The sequence below is a fragment of the Alligator mississippiensis genome, chromosome 1, assembly GCF_030867095.1.
Source record: "Alligator mississippiensis isolate rAllMis1 chromosome 1, rAllMis1, whole genome shotgun sequence".
Lineage (NCBI taxonomy): Eukaryota > Metazoa > Chordata > Crocodylia > Alligatoridae > Alligator > Alligator mississippiensis.
In genome coordinates this window covers 299,673,344-299,689,732 of record NC_081824.1, presented here as the reverse complement: position 1 = coordinate 299,689,732, position 16,389 = coordinate 299,673,344, and the positions used below count along the sequence as shown (strand labels likewise).

At 45.2% G+C, this 16,389-nt stretch overlaps 1 protein-coding gene across 1 annotated transcript in view; it reads right to left on the bottom strand.

Annotated features, from left to right (window-relative positions):
- The window catches only part of PDE9A (phosphodiesterase 9A), a 93,548-nt gene that overhangs the window by 13,698 nt on the left and 63,461 nt on the right, over positions 1-16,389 (bottom strand). The window contains exons 8-11 of the mRNA XM_019487182.2: positions 16,197-16,278; positions 13,740-13,814; positions 8,598-8,684; positions 808-912 (exon numbers count right to left, since the gene is read on the bottom strand). Coding sequence (XP_019342727.1) covers positions 808-912; positions 8,598-8,684; positions 13,740-13,814; positions 16,197-16,278 — 349 coding nt within the window. The remainder of the gene's footprint in view (positions 1-807; positions 913-8,597; positions 8,685-13,739; positions 13,815-16,196; positions 16,279-16,389) is intronic.

Genomic DNA, 16,389 nt, shown 5'->3' with positions numbered 1-16,389 from the left:
CAAGTGCCATGTTCGGTTGTGGGGAGCCCTGCGACTCCCTTTGGCCCAGCACCCTGACTCAGCTGATGAGCTCCCCTTGAGTTGATGCCTTGAAAACAGCAGGGTGCAGCCCCAATCAGGTTTGCACCATATTGCCATCAGCCTGCTGACACAGGTGGAGGTGTCAACCAAGCCCTGCCATGCAGCTAGCATCATGTTGCATGGCAGGACTACCCTGCCACATATCGAATTTAAGATGCAATGGAAACCAGCCATAAAAGCAGAGTAGATTCACAGCCTCATGCCTGGGCTTGGTGTGTGTGTAGGGCAGGAGCAGTGGAAGGAGTGTGCTCAGGAGGGTTGGCCCCAGCAGTGCCATGAATGAGGTATGTAAGGATACTAGTCCTTTAAGGGCTTTGTAGACTGTAACCACATTGGTTAGATAAAACTGGCTGTAGCCAGTTAATTGAAGCAGGAGTTTCAAGCAGTTGTTGGAAAGAGTTTTCTCCCTGTGATAGCCCACTCCTTGACCTTATTGTATACAGTTAACCTGTTCCTGAAAGCTGATGAACCGACAAGTAACACAGGGTGTAGACATATCCTAAGCAACACCCCCAAGATCACCTAGGAAACTCGTCTGCCTTCTCTTCTTCCATTTAAGAAAGCAGGTGCAACAAAGAGAGCCCCTTCCACACAAACTGGTCTTTTTTATTTTTTAATATTTTTGGTAAAGGAAATGACCTGGGTTGCATATTTGATTAACAAATATTTATCCAGTTATATCAATGCAAATACAGAGAGCTATATGGACAGTCTGAGAAGACACACCTGGAGACTGCAGAGAGAGATCATGCTGTACATCATCTGGGTCACACAGAAGCAGTGCCGGAAATTATGGAATGGGTTGTTTCTGTAATTGTCATGAATGCACAGCTACAAAGAAATAAAGTGAGTACAACTGTTAAAGGCAGCAGAGTTGTTTTCAAATGGAAAAATTTGAGTCTTTCACTTTTCTCTGAGGCACTACGAGCCCCCCCACCTCTCCAGGGACATGTGCAGCTGCACATTATTTCCCACATTAACCCCTTTCCAAATACTGAACACTGCAACATAATCTGGCTGAGACAGACCAGATATCATTCCTTGCCTGACCTATCTACTGAAATCATCAAAAACACCATGGAGTATTTCCTTCTCAGTCCCATGAGGTGTAGCAAACTGAAGTCAGAGACTCTCCATTACCTTTCTCTGTGTTTCAATTTTTTGAGCAAATTTGTTGCTGGTAAGATACAGAATGGATAATACTTGTTGTATAGGTCCTCTGTAGTATAGGCAGATGCTAAGCAAGCTTTCTCTCCCATTTGCCAATTCATATTAATCCTGATGTCTGACTCCCTCTGCTTTGGCTCTGGATCATAACTGAGCAGACACCACCAAACATGCTACACTGCTGGGGACCAGTGGTGATGCATAGGGGGCACACAGGGGTGTATGTGCACCCCCTGACCCGCTGCATTCACTGATTAGGTGATGGGCAGGGGGGGCAGGTGGTACCTCCAGTGGCCCCCCGTAAGCGCCGGCCAGGGAGTGGGAGGACTTCCAGAAGTGCTGCAGCCACTTCCGGGAGTACCATGACTGTTTTTGGGAGCAGCACAGCTGCTCATCGGTTGATAAGTTTTGCTGCAGGGTGACTTACCCCCGCCCCTCCCCTGGTCACTGACTGGTCGCTGGGGGGGGCACCCCCCCAAATAAGGTGGCCCATGCTGGGGACCTCTGCACTGACACACTGGTAACATGAGGCAACAAGAATTTAATGTGCATGCTGACCCAGGAAGGTTGGAACATTCATGGCAAATTAGAAAATTTCCACAACATATTTGGTTACATTAGTCATCTGCGTCTTCAGTTCTTATGAGTATTTCTGTAGCAGGTGGATGTGGGAGGGATACGGAAAGCATGCAAGAGAAGTGACTGTTTCTCGCCCACCTGAGTTCAACTTCAGGGATATTGCAAGCTCTGGGGAAGAATCATGATTGAAGAAGAAACTATGGGCTTTTTCTTATCCTTATTTTTCTGTGAGGCCAATACATATAAAGGAATTTTTATAACACTCAGACTTGTAGGGAGTATATAACTCCTCCTCCTGCAGAGAGGAGGCTGTACAGAATATTTGCAACAATGGGGTTCAAATTGCTGAGAATACTTCTCTACACACACATACTGGTGCCACAGATCCATAGATATTTTTAGGTCACAAGGGACCATTATGATAACCCAGACTGACCCCTGGATGATCCAGGCTAGAGAATATTGTCCAGTTACTCCTGCAGCCAACCCTACTACTTATAGTAGAACTGGAGCCAATCTTTTGGACTTTAGGAAGATCCCCTCTCTGGTTCAAGGGAAGGGGAATCCACTGCTTTGCCAGATATGTTGTTCAAATGGGTACTTATCATCAGGGATCCTGGTTTTCTCCAATAAAAAAAAATCCCCAATTTTCGGTTTAAAAAAAGTAACCCAAAATCCACATGTTTCTGTGATTAAAATGGAACACCACTATATATATAGTGTCACCCTGCCCATCACTATATATATAGTGATCATAACTGAGCAGACACCACCAAACATGCCACACTGCTGGGCACTATATATATATATATATATATATATATATATATATATATATATATATATATATATATATATATATACACACACACACACATACATATACACATACACACACACATACATACATACATACATACACACATACATACATATATAGTGATGGGCAGGGGGTACTATATATAGAGTGGTGTTTCATTTTAATCACAGAAACGTGGATTTTGGGTTACTTTTTCTAAACCAAAAATTGGAGATTTTTTTTTTAAATCAGAAAAAACCAGGATCCTTGCTTATCAACACTTAGAAGTCAGCACTTTTTATTTTCAGTTTTAATGAAGCTTCCAGTCATGGGATCTTGTCATATTTTTCTCTGCTGGATTACAAATGCTTTTAAAATCTTCTCCTAGCATAGATCCTTACAGATCATGCTGAAGTTACCTCTAACCTACTTTTCATTAAGCTACCTAGATTGAACTTAAATCCTGAACAGTAATTTACTGACATTTGTAACTTGGCATCAAAAAAAAGAGCAACTAAATAACTGCATCCACTAGACCACAGTGATATAATCCTGCAGAGCTCTATTCCACCTGACACCCACTTAACAAAACCACTTTTTTTTTTACTGTGCATAGATGAGTGGTGTTCATAAAACAGGGTAGGCAGAGGTTTTGGCAAAACTCTATAACCACCTGCAAACAGGTGCATCCTAGGTCACAGCTCCCCCAGTTCTAGCCAAAGCAATTCCTGGATAGTTTCAAGGGGTATTCAGCCTAGTATCCTCTCTCTGGCTGGCACTAGATGCTTTAGAAGAAAGTCTAAGAACTGCCCTGAAGGTAGATGTGAGAGAGTGCTTCCTCCCCACATATTCAGCCTCACCCTGGCCCTAGTTAGAGGCTCATGTCCTGAAAAACAAGATATAATGCCCCTTCCAAAATCCTTGTTATCATCAATTGTGGCAACTTGGGACATTCTTGACTTGCATATAAATATCTAATTGCTTTTGAACTTTGTCAAATGTTTGGCCTCACTTACTCCCTGTGGCAATGAGCTTGATTATTTGTTCTTCTTTAATCAGTGACTGCCTTGTATAAAACATATAAACAGTCCAGGGAGCATTGAATGCGGGTGTTGAGTTGGATGTCATCTACCTGGACTTCAAGAAGGCCTTTGACACTGTTTCTCACCCCATTCTCATAAAAAAACTAGGCGACTGCAGCATTGATGCCTACAGTCAGAAAGAAGGGTGGCAAATTGGGTTGGTTTGCACCCAGAGAGTGGTGATGGACGGGTCGTTTTCGACCTGGAGGGATGTGGGCAGTGGAGTTCCCCAGGGCTCGGTCCTGGGGCCTGTACTATTCAACATCTTTATCAGAGACTTGGAGGTGGGTGTGGAAAGCATGCTGTCCAAATTCGTTGATGACACAAAGATGTGGGGAGAAGTGGGCACACTGGAGGGGAGGGACAGAACCCAGCTGGATCTAGACAGATTACAGAGGAGGGTGGATGAGAATAGAATGGAATTTAACATAGACAAGTGCAGGGTACTGCATCTAGGGAGAAGGAACCTGCAACACATCTATAGGCTGGGGAACACCCTTCTTGTCAACACGGTGGCAGAAAGGGATCTTAGAGTCATTGTTGACTCCAGGTTGGACATGAGCCACTAATGCGAGGAAGCAGTCAGTAAAACTAACTACACCTTGTCGTGCATCTACAGATGCATCACAAGCAGGTCCAGGGAGGTGATCCTTCCCCTCTATGTGATGCTGGTCAGGCTGCAGTTGGAGTACCGCATCCAGTTCTGAGCATAGCAGCAGCCGATCCCCCTAAGGTAAGTGGGGCAGACGAGCCAGGGCAGCTGGGGCAGAACTGGAGGGGAAGCCCCCCAGAGCCCTTTTAACTGGGCCGGCAGGGAGCTGTGCTCCCAAGCCGCATGCTCACAGAGTGTACAAACAGGCACACTCTGTAAGGGCACGCTGGTATTTGCGCTGGCGTTTGCGCAGGCAGGCAAGCAGGAGAGCCCAGAAGGAAGTCTTCAGCAAAGGAGAGAAGGCACCCCACTACTAAAATGGTGAGCATGCTGAGTGCAGCTAGAGCCCCTGCCTAGGGGGTGCCACCTACCCGGGGCTCCTCTGAGGCCTCCACCCAGATGGGGCCCATGGGGGAGCTGGCACCATGCTGCCCCCTGGCCTGTGGGGGATGCCTGGCGGGACCGAGGGGCACAGGGGATGGTCCCCCCCACACCTGTACCACATGTGCCCTTCTTAGGGCATTGGAGGAGCAGGTAAGGGAGCTCCAGGCAGAGGTTAGCAGGCTGAGGGGGATCAGAGAAGCAGAGGATGAAATTGATGGGTATTTCCTTTCCCTGCAGGGCCAAACACCAAAGGGAGAAGAACCCCAGGAGGTGCCCTCCACAGCAGAATGGCAGAAGGTTCCCTCCAGAGCCAGGGCTGCTCATGGCGGTGCAGTATTAGCTCCCCCAGTCCAGCTGGGGAACAGGCATGGGGGCCCTGGCAACATTGGAGGAAGAGGAAGGAGAGGAGGAAACCTCTGGAGAGGAGGCCACTCCACGCACAGAACAGACTGAAGGAAGCCAGTTGACCCAGAAGAAGAGACCCCGGGTGCTCGTCATAGGTGACTCCATCCTGAGAGGAACAGAAGGTCCCATCTGTCGCCAGGATCCCATGTCATGTGCGGTCTACTGTCTGCCCGGAGCTCGGATTCAGGATGTGACAGAGATGATCCCAGCCCTTATCCGGCCCACTGATTACTACCCCATGGTCCTAATCCATGTGGGCACTAATGATGAGGCCAGGAGCAGCCCAGATCACCTGGTGAAGGACTACAAAGCTCTGGGGGACGAGCTGAAGGAGACAGAGGCACAGGTAGTCTTCTCAACTGTCCTCCCAGTGAGCAGACATGGACAACGCCATGAGACCTATATCAGGGAGGTCAACTTGCGGCTTTGGAAACGGTGTTTTGAGGAGGGCTTCAGCTTTTTGGACCACGACCCATACTTCAGAACAAGAGACATGCTTGGGTGGGATGGGCTTTACCTCTCCCCCAAAGGTAAGTGTGTGTTCTCTTTCAGGTTGGCTGATCTCCTCTGGCAGGCTTTAAACTAGTTTCATCAGGGAAAGGGGAGGATAAGAATGGAGGGAGCCATGGAACAGCGAACCAAGAGCCACACACAAGAACAGCCCAGCCAAGACAGGCAATGAGCACAAGAAGTACCCAGATAAGAGACAGGGGTCCAGATAGTCCTGGGAATAGCAGGGTGGTGCAACACCCTCAGGGGACCTTAAATGCTTCTACACTAATGCTTGTAGTATAGGGAACAAGCAGGAGGAACTTGACCTTTTGCTAGCTAACACAAACCCAGACATAGTGGGGCTCACTGAAACTTGGTGGGATTCAATGCATGATTGGGTGGGAAACATCAAGGGCTATAGGCTGTACAGGAGAGACAGGACAGGGAGGAAAGGTGGGGGTTTGGCGCTCTATGTCAAAGAGCAATACATGTCCTCAACAAACAGCACTGGGTCAGAGGAGGGGCAGACTGAAGTGCTCTGGGTCAAAATACAAGGGGGTTCAAGGGAAAGGGACTTAACGGTGGGTGTCTACTACAGACCACCCAATCAGGGGGAAGAGCTGGACCAGGAATTCTCAGGTCAGATCGTGGAGGCAGTTAAGTCAAGGGACATGGTCATCATGGGTGACCTAAACTATCCGGGCATCTGCTGGGAGGAGCAGTCAGCTCACGTAGGTTCTGACTGCTCATGTAAGTTTCTAGCCAAGTTACAGGACCTCCACCTAACCTAGGAGGTGCACAGTCCCACCAGGGGAAATGCCTTGTTGGACCTGGTCCTGGCCATAGGCGACAACCTAGTTAGGAGACTGTGGGTTCTTGACCACCTGGTTGATAGCGATCATCACCTACTGGAATTCCCCATCCAGCGCAGGGTGTCAAAGGCCTGCAGCAAGGCAGCAGCCCTGGAATTCAGGACGGCCAATTTCAATGAGTTAAGGAGATTAGTTGGGGAGGCACTGAGGTCCCAGAGGGGAGGGGAGTTGGGAGTCCCAGAAAAGTGATCGTTCCTTAAGGAGACGATTCTCCAAGCCCAAAGGGTGACAGTGCAGATCAAAGGGGGCAAGAGTGCTCAAAAGCCCCCATGGCTCACCAAAGCCATCCAGGAATGTCTCAAAGCTAAAAAGGAGGCATTCACCCAATGAAAGGGAGGGGCCATCACCAAGGAGGATCGTGGTGCTCCATTGCTCGAGATTGTAGGGGGGCTGTTAGGATGGCTAAGGCAGAGACAGAACTGGGACTAGTGACCTGGATCAAAGATAACAAAAAGTCCTTTTTTAAATACATAGGGAGTAAAAAGAAGGTACAAGGTATTGTGGGGCCTCTGCAGGACACGGTTGGAAATCTGGTGGTCGCACCACATGACAAAGCTAACCTCTTTAACAAATTATTTGCTTCCATTTTTTATGCAGGGACTGGGATATCCCCCTCACTGGGATCCCAAATGGACCCAGGGGAGGCACAGCCAGGCCCAGGGTCAGTGAGGACCTAGTCAGGGAACTTCTGGTGGGACTAGATGTGTTCAAATCAGCAGGTCCAGACAATCTCCACCCCAGGGTGCTAAGGGAATTGGCAGAGGTCATTGCAGGACTCCTGGCATGGACTTACGAGCACTTGTGGTCCTCTGGCAAGGTGCTAGAGGACTGGAAAAGGGCCAATGTGGTCCCCATTTTCAAAGAAGGGAGGAAGGAGGACCCAGGAAACTATAGGCCCATTAGTCTTACCTCAGTCCTGGGGGAGCTCTTTGAGAAAATTATCCAGGAGCACATCTGCGAGGGACCAGCAGGGGAAATTGTGCTTAGGGGCAATCAACATGGGTTCATTAGAGGCAGGTCCTGTCAGACCAACCTGGTTGCCTTCTACAACCAGGTCACAAAATCTTTGGATGCAGGTGTCATGGTGAACGTAATCTTTCTGGACTTTAGGAAGGCCTTTGACACGGTCTCCCACCCCATTCTTATTAAAAAATTAGGCGACTATGGTGTCGATGCCTACACAGTCTGATGGGTCACAAATTGGCTGAAGGGCCACACCCAGAGAGTGGTGGTGGATGGGTCAATTTTGACCTGGAGGGATGTGGGCAGTGGGGTTCCCCAGGGCTTGGTCCTCGGGACCATGCTGTTCAACATCTTAATCAGTGACTTGGATAAGGGGGTGAAAAGCACCTTGTTCAAATTTGCAGATGACACTAAGATGTGGGGAGAAGTGGGCATGCTAGAAGAGAGGGACAGGTTACAACTAGATCTGGACAGGTTACAGGGGTGAGCAGATGAGAATAGGATGTGTTTCAATACTGGCAAGTGCAAGGTACTGCACCTAGGGAGGGAGAACCAGCAGCATACCTACAAGCTGGGGAACTCACTTCTCATCAGTGCAGAGGCAGAAAAGAATCTTGGAGTCATGAGTGATTCCCAGATGAACCTGGGCTGCCAATGTGAGGACGTGATCAGGAAGGATAAATGCACCTTGTCATGCATCCACAGATGCAGCACGAGCAGGTCCAAGGAGACGATCCTCCCCCTCTATACAACACTGGTCAGGCTGCAGTTGGACTACTGCGTCCAGTTCTGGGTGCTGCACTTCAGGAGGGATGTGGACAGCATCAAGAGGGTCCAAAGGAGAGCTCGGGGGAACAGGGATTCTCCCATTGCCTGCTGGTCCCTCTTGGCAAGTTTATAGACAGCCACCAGATCCCCTCTCAGCCTTCTCTTGTGAAGGCTGAACAGATTCAGGTCCTGTAGCTTCTCCTCGTAGGGCCTGCCTTCTGGCCCCTGATCATGCCCTTCTTGCTACTGGGATGCATGGAATTCCTCATATGAGTAAGCCTAAGCATGTTTTCAAGATCAAGGTCTGTATTTTTAAAATGACAATTTATTGGTAATTTTAAAGAAATACTTACCAGCCACCTCTTCAAGGTGATGGGGTTGATGTTAAAGTCTTTCACCAATCCCAGGTCATGGTACATATGTTCCAAACAACTCAACATCTGTAATGATGAATGGACAGGTTGCTGTTTTGGTAAACAGGACCGTTACTTACAAAGCATGCTGTCCAGTATAATATAGTCTCCTGACATGCCCTAATGAATGGCCAAGCCTTCTTGTCGAGGATGAAAGGAAACTGTTCAAAGATACCAAGATCAAAGCCAGTTCATGAAAGTGTGATCCAAAGCCTACTGAAGAGAACAGAAAGACTTCTATTGACTTGGAGCAGGCCCTGAATCATCCCCGGGCTCCTTAGTTATCAGAGCACCTAGAGATCATAAGTATTTCATTATTTTCATTTTGCTAATGGAGCTGGTAGATGAGCCTGATTCAAAATGAAACTTAAGTTAGCAGAAGCCCTTCCACTGACTTTAAAGGGCTGAGGACCTGCCCTAAATGCACAGCAATATGTCAGTGGAAGATGAGAGCTACTGGTAACCAAATATGTCTTTGGCTAACTTCCTGTAGGGTTTGTTTTTTTTAAATCAAGAATTCTTATTAGAATAAATAGATTAAAAATAAAACCCTTCAAATTGTAAAATTGCAAAATCTCAGCAGGTTTGTGACTATCCGTATTCCAAAAGCACATCTATGAGTTTCAGCAGCTGAAACACAGAGGCCAATGTTCTTTGGAGACACCCACACAACAACATACATTTCCCATTTTCAGAACAGAAGGCAATTACTTCAGCTTTCCCATTCTGAGCCTAAGTGTTTAGAAATATCGCAGAAAAAGGACCTTTGTTAATAGGCTACTTGGGTCTTGCTTTAAGACTATTTGACCCAGAATCTGTATCTTAATTACAATGTCATGGGAATAATGTTATAAATATGGCCATTGGCCAAGGAGATACTTGCATTATAAACTCCTGTGTCTCATGTACTCATAAGCTTCCCAGAAAAATGACTTCCTTTTGGGGAAATTTCATGCGTCTGTCAGCCCACAGTGCATTTAATATGTTTAGTAAAATTACATTATGGCTGCCTTTGAGTCATTCGAGTGTAAGAAAAATAGGCTTTCCCACAAAACCAGAGAAATAATGTCAGAATATTGACGTGTGCTTAGATAACACTATCACAATTTTGCTGGAGAGCATCACATTTAGCCCCTGGGTCTCAAGGTAAAAATATGTGTTTTGCTACTCTTTCAAAAAAATTGCTACTGAATAGTATAGGCTTAGGCTTCATTTACTCTTACCAAGTACACCTATGTCAGATATGTGTGTGATTGTTATTTTACTAAACTGGTAAAAGCCATAGTGTAGATGCAGTGATATTTGTATAAAGATGCTTTATACTGATACCCTTCTATATGGGAGTAGCTGTACCAGTACATGACACATTTATACCAATATAAATGTACCTACACAAAAGGGGTGGTACCACTTTTCCTATTTTTGCACTAAGGGGCAGAAATTTTATTTGCAGACAAGGTCTTTCTCTGAAAGTGAAATCAGCATATTGCACATCTGTTGTGCTTCATTTTCCTTAATAATTTTATTGTGTATCTAGGGCAATTATCCAGCAGGGTGTAAGTAGCTGTAGGCTAATTGAAGCATTTAGTTTAGTCTAGTATTCCCACAATTTTTTTCCTTGTGCTTCCTTTTTTATTTTTTATGGGGGTGGGGAAATAGGCAATCAGATGCAAGATTGCAATGTACACAAAACTCAAAAAATACACATTCTCACTATCTGCAGCAACTCTAATTTATACATATCTGGGGGCATGGGTTGTTCATGTGTGGCAGGGCACTTGGTGTGCCTGCCACTTCAAGAGGTCAGGCAGCTGGCTGAGTCACTAATTAGAGAGTCAGCTGACCCAGGGTCCAGCAGGTGAAGCAAGGCCTGATCAAGGGAGTCAGCTGACTGATTGGAGGAGGGCTGGGTGTAAGCCTAGAGCCTGAGAGCAGGGCTGGCGGTAACATCTTAGCACATTCAATACAGACATACAGATAATTCAAAAAGCCTGAGCCTGAACTGATTGAATCTCTGCAGGTTAGTTTAACAGGCATGCAAGTGAATAGACATTCACTTTTGATTCCAGAAATGCAAGCACATGCCTGCAGTGGCTCAGGCTAGAAGCTGGGGGGTGCTAGAGTAGCTCTCCCTTCCCTTCTGCAGTGGCTAGAGGACTGGAGGAAAGCTGAGTTGGGGGGGGAGGGGGTGCCCAGGCCCTGACAGGCTGAGTATCATTGAGGAGGGGTTTAAACCCCCACCCTGACCTGCAGGGGCCCCAGCTGTGGTATGCCTGGATGGGGAGGGGGAAAGCAGCCCCTGCCAAGCTTTTACAGGGCTGGGGAGAGGGAGCATGGGTAGACCCTGGCCTGGCACCAAAGGGTTGAGTCTTCCCACCCCGCAGTTGGCTGGGAAGGGCCCTGCCTGGCTCCTCCGTGCCCACCCTCAGCAGCACCCATGGGTTCGGCTCAACCCCAGACTCAGGTGAGGCAAGCGGATGGCAGGGCCATGCCAGCCGGCACCTGGTTACACCCCTGCCTCTGCTGCTGAACTGGCAAAGTGGGGGGACCCCAACAGGTGTAGCAATCCCTGTCATGGTGTCCCAGGGAGCACAAAACTCTTCCTGGTGGGGCGGGGGCTGTGCTGTAGGCAGGAGCTGGGCGGGCACAGCTGCTGCAGCCTGTGCAGGGCAAGTGGCAGTGGCAGCAGCAGCACTGAGAGGGGTGGCTACAGAGGCTAAGGTGAATTTTAGAGTGGCCATAGTCCCCCCAAGCTCCCCCTAGTACAACTGTCACTTAGACCCCTGTAGCCATCCTTCCCAAACCCGCCACTACTGCTGTTCACCCCGTACAGGTTGTGGCAGCTCTGCCTGCTCCATTCCCATCTGCAGCACAGCCCCTCCACTGGGAAGAGGCTTGCACTCCCTGGAACACCATGACAGGGTCTGCTGCCCCTGTCAGAGTCCCTGCTTCTCTTCCCTCCCCCTCCGCATTAAGGCTCCAGTGGCGAGGCGGGGGTGTGGCTAGACACCAGCCAGCATGGCCCCCTGAGGAGAAGAGTGTAGGGAGGGGGTTTATTTCCCAACCACAAGTTGAGTGGTCATTATAGTAAGATCAGGGCAGCCTCCCACAATTATATATTATATATATATATATAAACATCAAGGCATGGCAGACATGAGTGGGGGAACTACCCTTAGAGTAGGGTAATTTCTGTTATCTTCTATGTGAATGGGAGAGTGAACTTAGAGCCACCTAAATATGACTTCCCAGAAGCTTATTAACAAATTAATTGTATGAAATATATAATTCCTGATTTTTTTTTTAATCTTTGGCATTTTTCTTTGTCATAGGCTATATTCACTTATGTGTACCTGGCTTGCTCTCTTATGCATACATTTTTTTAAGATTTACTTTGTGATTCTAGTTTGCAGCTCTGCCCAATCATTAAATCTTTTTTTTAAACTTAGATAGGTCTCCCCCTTCCCTTTTTCCCACTCCATGTGGGACCTGAAAAAGAATATGACCTAAAGAAGAATGTCTGGCATTTGGAAGCTTGTCTAACTCTTATTGCAATTCTGTGGCTGGTCCAATAAAAAGTATCATCCTAAGAAATCCTTGCCCCTCAGATAATTCCTGGATCATCATGGCTACTACATCACTCTTCTACCACTACCTTTTCTCCCCACTATCATTTGTTGACTCTTGTTTCAGATTATATTAGAAGATTTGAATGACAGAGGCCTTGTCCTTCTCTTTCTTTTCCATGTTTCTACAGCAACTAACTCAGCAGGGCCTCTGGGAGCTTCCATACTATTAATAATGAAGATGAATAAACAAAAAAATAGTGTGTGTATATGTATGTACATAAATAACCTAGACACACACACACCACATGCATACCTACATATGCTATTTCTATTTTTTTTTTTTTTTTTTTTTTTACACACAGAGACACATATACCTATATATCTCTACCTATCGATAAGTGCTATGCATCTATATTTCTACCTAGACTTCCACGTCTCTGAGTTTTTCAAACACAAAAATCTGGAGAGACTTTAAAAATTAATTAAATTCAGCAACATATCTAAGCATGTACTTAACTTTAAGCAGATAAGTAGTCCCATTGATTCTAAAAGAATTATTCATTTTCTTAAAATTAAGCACATACTTAAGAACTTTGCTGAATACAAATGGATTTACTCAGACTAGGTGACATGAAAGAATGATGCACTTGTCCTTGAGTGGCATACTAGTATGTAGATTATGAAGACACTTAAAACAAAAAAAAAGCATGTGTTTCCATAATAAGACTAATCTACCTGGCATCATTAGAGAAAACTCCAGCATGAATCAGAATTAAAATTCAGACACATTAATCTGTTCCCCCCTATCCCATCTTTAAAAGCGCAAATTTAAACTTCCAGCCTAAGGGATCATGACAAATATATTAGTTAAGGGGTGGAAAAAAACCCAACCTCAAGTGGATATGCTGGCTTCATCCAGTTTTGTAAAGAATTCCGATTCAATTGCCAGCCCAGCTATGTGACTGCTCACTTCTAAAGATACATTTTAACGTAAAAAAGAAGGGTCTAGTTTCTATGTAGAATCCTAATATAAACAAGGCAAAGATAACTTACTTTTCTATAACAAGTCAAGGAAGCCCATATAGCACCCACCTAGGGCTTACCTCACTTGATAGTGCCTTGTCTCTACTAAGCTTTTTCAGTGAGTTAGCTAAGTGGAGTGACCTACCTCCATGTAAAAGCATAGCTATTTGTGCAGTGATAAACAGCCTCAATATAGAGAAAAACACTTCAGTCATTGGCATTGATCAAGTTAGCTGAAATGTTCCCTTACATGAGGTGAACACTGAAAAGGGCAGTTGGTGCAAGCCTCCATATTCTTCTCCACACTTGCCAGTCTACAAGCTTATAGCTATATGGAGGGCTAGCTACAAATCACTGAATCAAGCCTGTACTGCTGTCATTCGGCCTCCACTTACAGATGTTGAAGGTACCTTTCCTAATATATCCAATACTGACATGGGAGAAATGAAGCTGCAAACACAAACCAGTTATTCACTCATTGCTTCATTACCTCATTGGGCTCCCATAGCCAGACGTCAAATGTTGGTTTCCGAAGTGCTTCTATGGTCTCTTGAGAAAGCATATACTGTAGACAAAATGACAGCCAGCATTACTGTGAGCTCATCTCATTGGAGCTCCTGGGAGCTGCTCTCTCCACACTCCACGCCCCATTTTGTGTCCCATCTGCAGCTGGAGAATGCATGATGGTCTGTTGTTTTTAATCTTAGATGTTTTGCATTGCAGGGGGAATGAAATACTTCACTTCAGCTGATTTACCCATTTGTTTTGAATGGCTGGTTTGGGTGATGACTTCCCACATTTTCAGTCAAGTGTGATCTAAAGCTTATACAGTCATCAATTCTGTGTTCAGGGCTCCAATACAAAATCCAATTCAACCTCCAGTGTTGCTTCTGTGTGGGTAATGCCGGCTGGCAATTTTTTTTAATAGTCATCAGGAGGGTTAGAAAAGACACAGAAGTATGGTATCCCAATGCTGTTGAGTCATGTTTTTGAGATAATGGATCCAAGAATTTTTGGATCATTTAAACTAGTTTAAGCCAACCTTTTAGACAGGTATGCCACAAGTTAGCCTTGCACCCTCTATAAGCATGCCATTCTGATCCCCTTTCCCTGCCCAATCTGTTGCTCTGCTTTTTGTCTCCCAGCTGATTTACTGCTCTGCTTTCTGCTCCCTGCACAATCTGTCACTGTTCTGCCTGTCCTCTCCCTGTTCTGCCTTGTGCCACATACAGAAGCAGCTCATGCCACTTGTGGCATGTGTACTGCAGGTTGGCCACCCCTGATGTAAACCAGCTAAGTTTAATTAGCCATTTACCACCATGGGCTTGAAGTGGTTTGGGGCTTTCTATGCTGAAAATATGAATGAAATTATTTCAGCCATTGAATGCCTGCCAGTTAATTCCAGGGAGAAAATGTTTAAAGATGAATTCTTCTTTTCTAGAGGGCAGTAATTTTTGTGTTTTCATATGTGGCTTATGTTTAGTACACAGGTTTGCAAGACATCTGTGAATTAGCCATATTGATTTTTTAATTAACAGCAGCATTGCAATTCCCAAATATGTTTCAGGTGAACTGCCAACTGCTAATATGACTGAGATCTTATCATCTCAACTGGGGATCCAAAGTCTTAAACATTCCACATGTAGGGCAAACAAAAACTAAACTCCTCCTGAAACTAAGCAGTTAAAAAAGTTTTCAGGTCTGGGCAGAAAGGAGCATCAGTCTACCACTAACATTAGTTAATGCAGTCCTCATCCACAGTTGTTTATCTCAGATATCAAGCATTATAGCAGTGAGTAAAAGGTAAAAGTATAGATGCTGTTTACATATCCTGGAACCAAGCAAAATAGATTCATTTGAGAGCTTGTAGGCTTTGAGAAAGTGTGCGACTGGTGTTTGAAACACACAAAAATAGCCAGAAGGTAATATATAGTGGCCATCTGAGAACCTTACCAATGAACTACTTCTTCTTTGTTGCGTCTCCAGTCCAACCTTTCTATATGGTCTACTCCCAATATTGGATCCAGTATCTCAAAAACTCATTGCCTGAATAATCCATTGCATGATGAAGCTCCATGAACTAATTTCAAAGATACATGTATATATCATAGTTATGTGTGACTTGTGTCACATGAACTTTGAAGAAAATGAACCAAATCTGACTTGGGCGGAAAATTCTTATAGGTACATGCAAACAACAAAACTAGGATACGTGCAGATGAATCAGAGTTTGCCAAGATGCAAACTGGACAAACAGAAAATATGGTTCCAGGCTCTGCAGGGGGGGTCAGTTTCCTGGGCATATGGGGAAAAGAGTCCCACACACTGGTATGACCCTTCTTATTGATGCTACTATGTTTTTGGGTTCTATTTGTAACTTCATTTCCATTTACAACTGTGAAAAATATATTTTTAACTTTTAGTGTATCTTCTTATATAACTATGGGTGTAAACTATTTGTGCATTTAATAGAGAAAAAACAAACTCATTTTCATAATCATAATGAGTCACCCTAGAGAGCATCAAAAGTTAATGTTTTAGCGATATTTTAAAAAAGAAATAAAATCACCCATGAATTTAGGACAAAGTAGAGGAGCCCTCATAAATAAGGACATGAAAGTTACAGACCACAATACATTTTGTTGTGAGTATGCAGGATAAATAAATATTATTAACCAAAAGAACACTACCTGTCTGATGAATACAAAGCATTCATTAACATCTTTGACACTAAAAATATTAAAGCCTAATGAAGGTCTGATCCCAAACTCTCTAAAGTCAATGGGAGTTTTTCCATTGGCTTCCAGATGACAGCTTTGGATCAGGGTCTTGATCTAAAGCAACTGAGCTTTAGAGTGATGGGAACCCATGAACTGTACTCTAGTTCCTGGTAAGAAGGCAACTTGCATATATTAATAGCCCGACAAGGATGTGCAACTTATGGTACCTTTGGGTAGGAAGGTACATCCCGTCGGGGTGTCAGCTTTTTATTTTCATCCAAAAAGCTGTACTTACATGGACAGTTGATCCTGCAAATAAAAAATTCAGTTATCACAAGTGGGAAAATAGCCTGGCATTGTTTGCCTCTCCCAGCACTGCTCCCCCTCCCTTCTCTCTCTTGTATTCAAATAATTCTATTT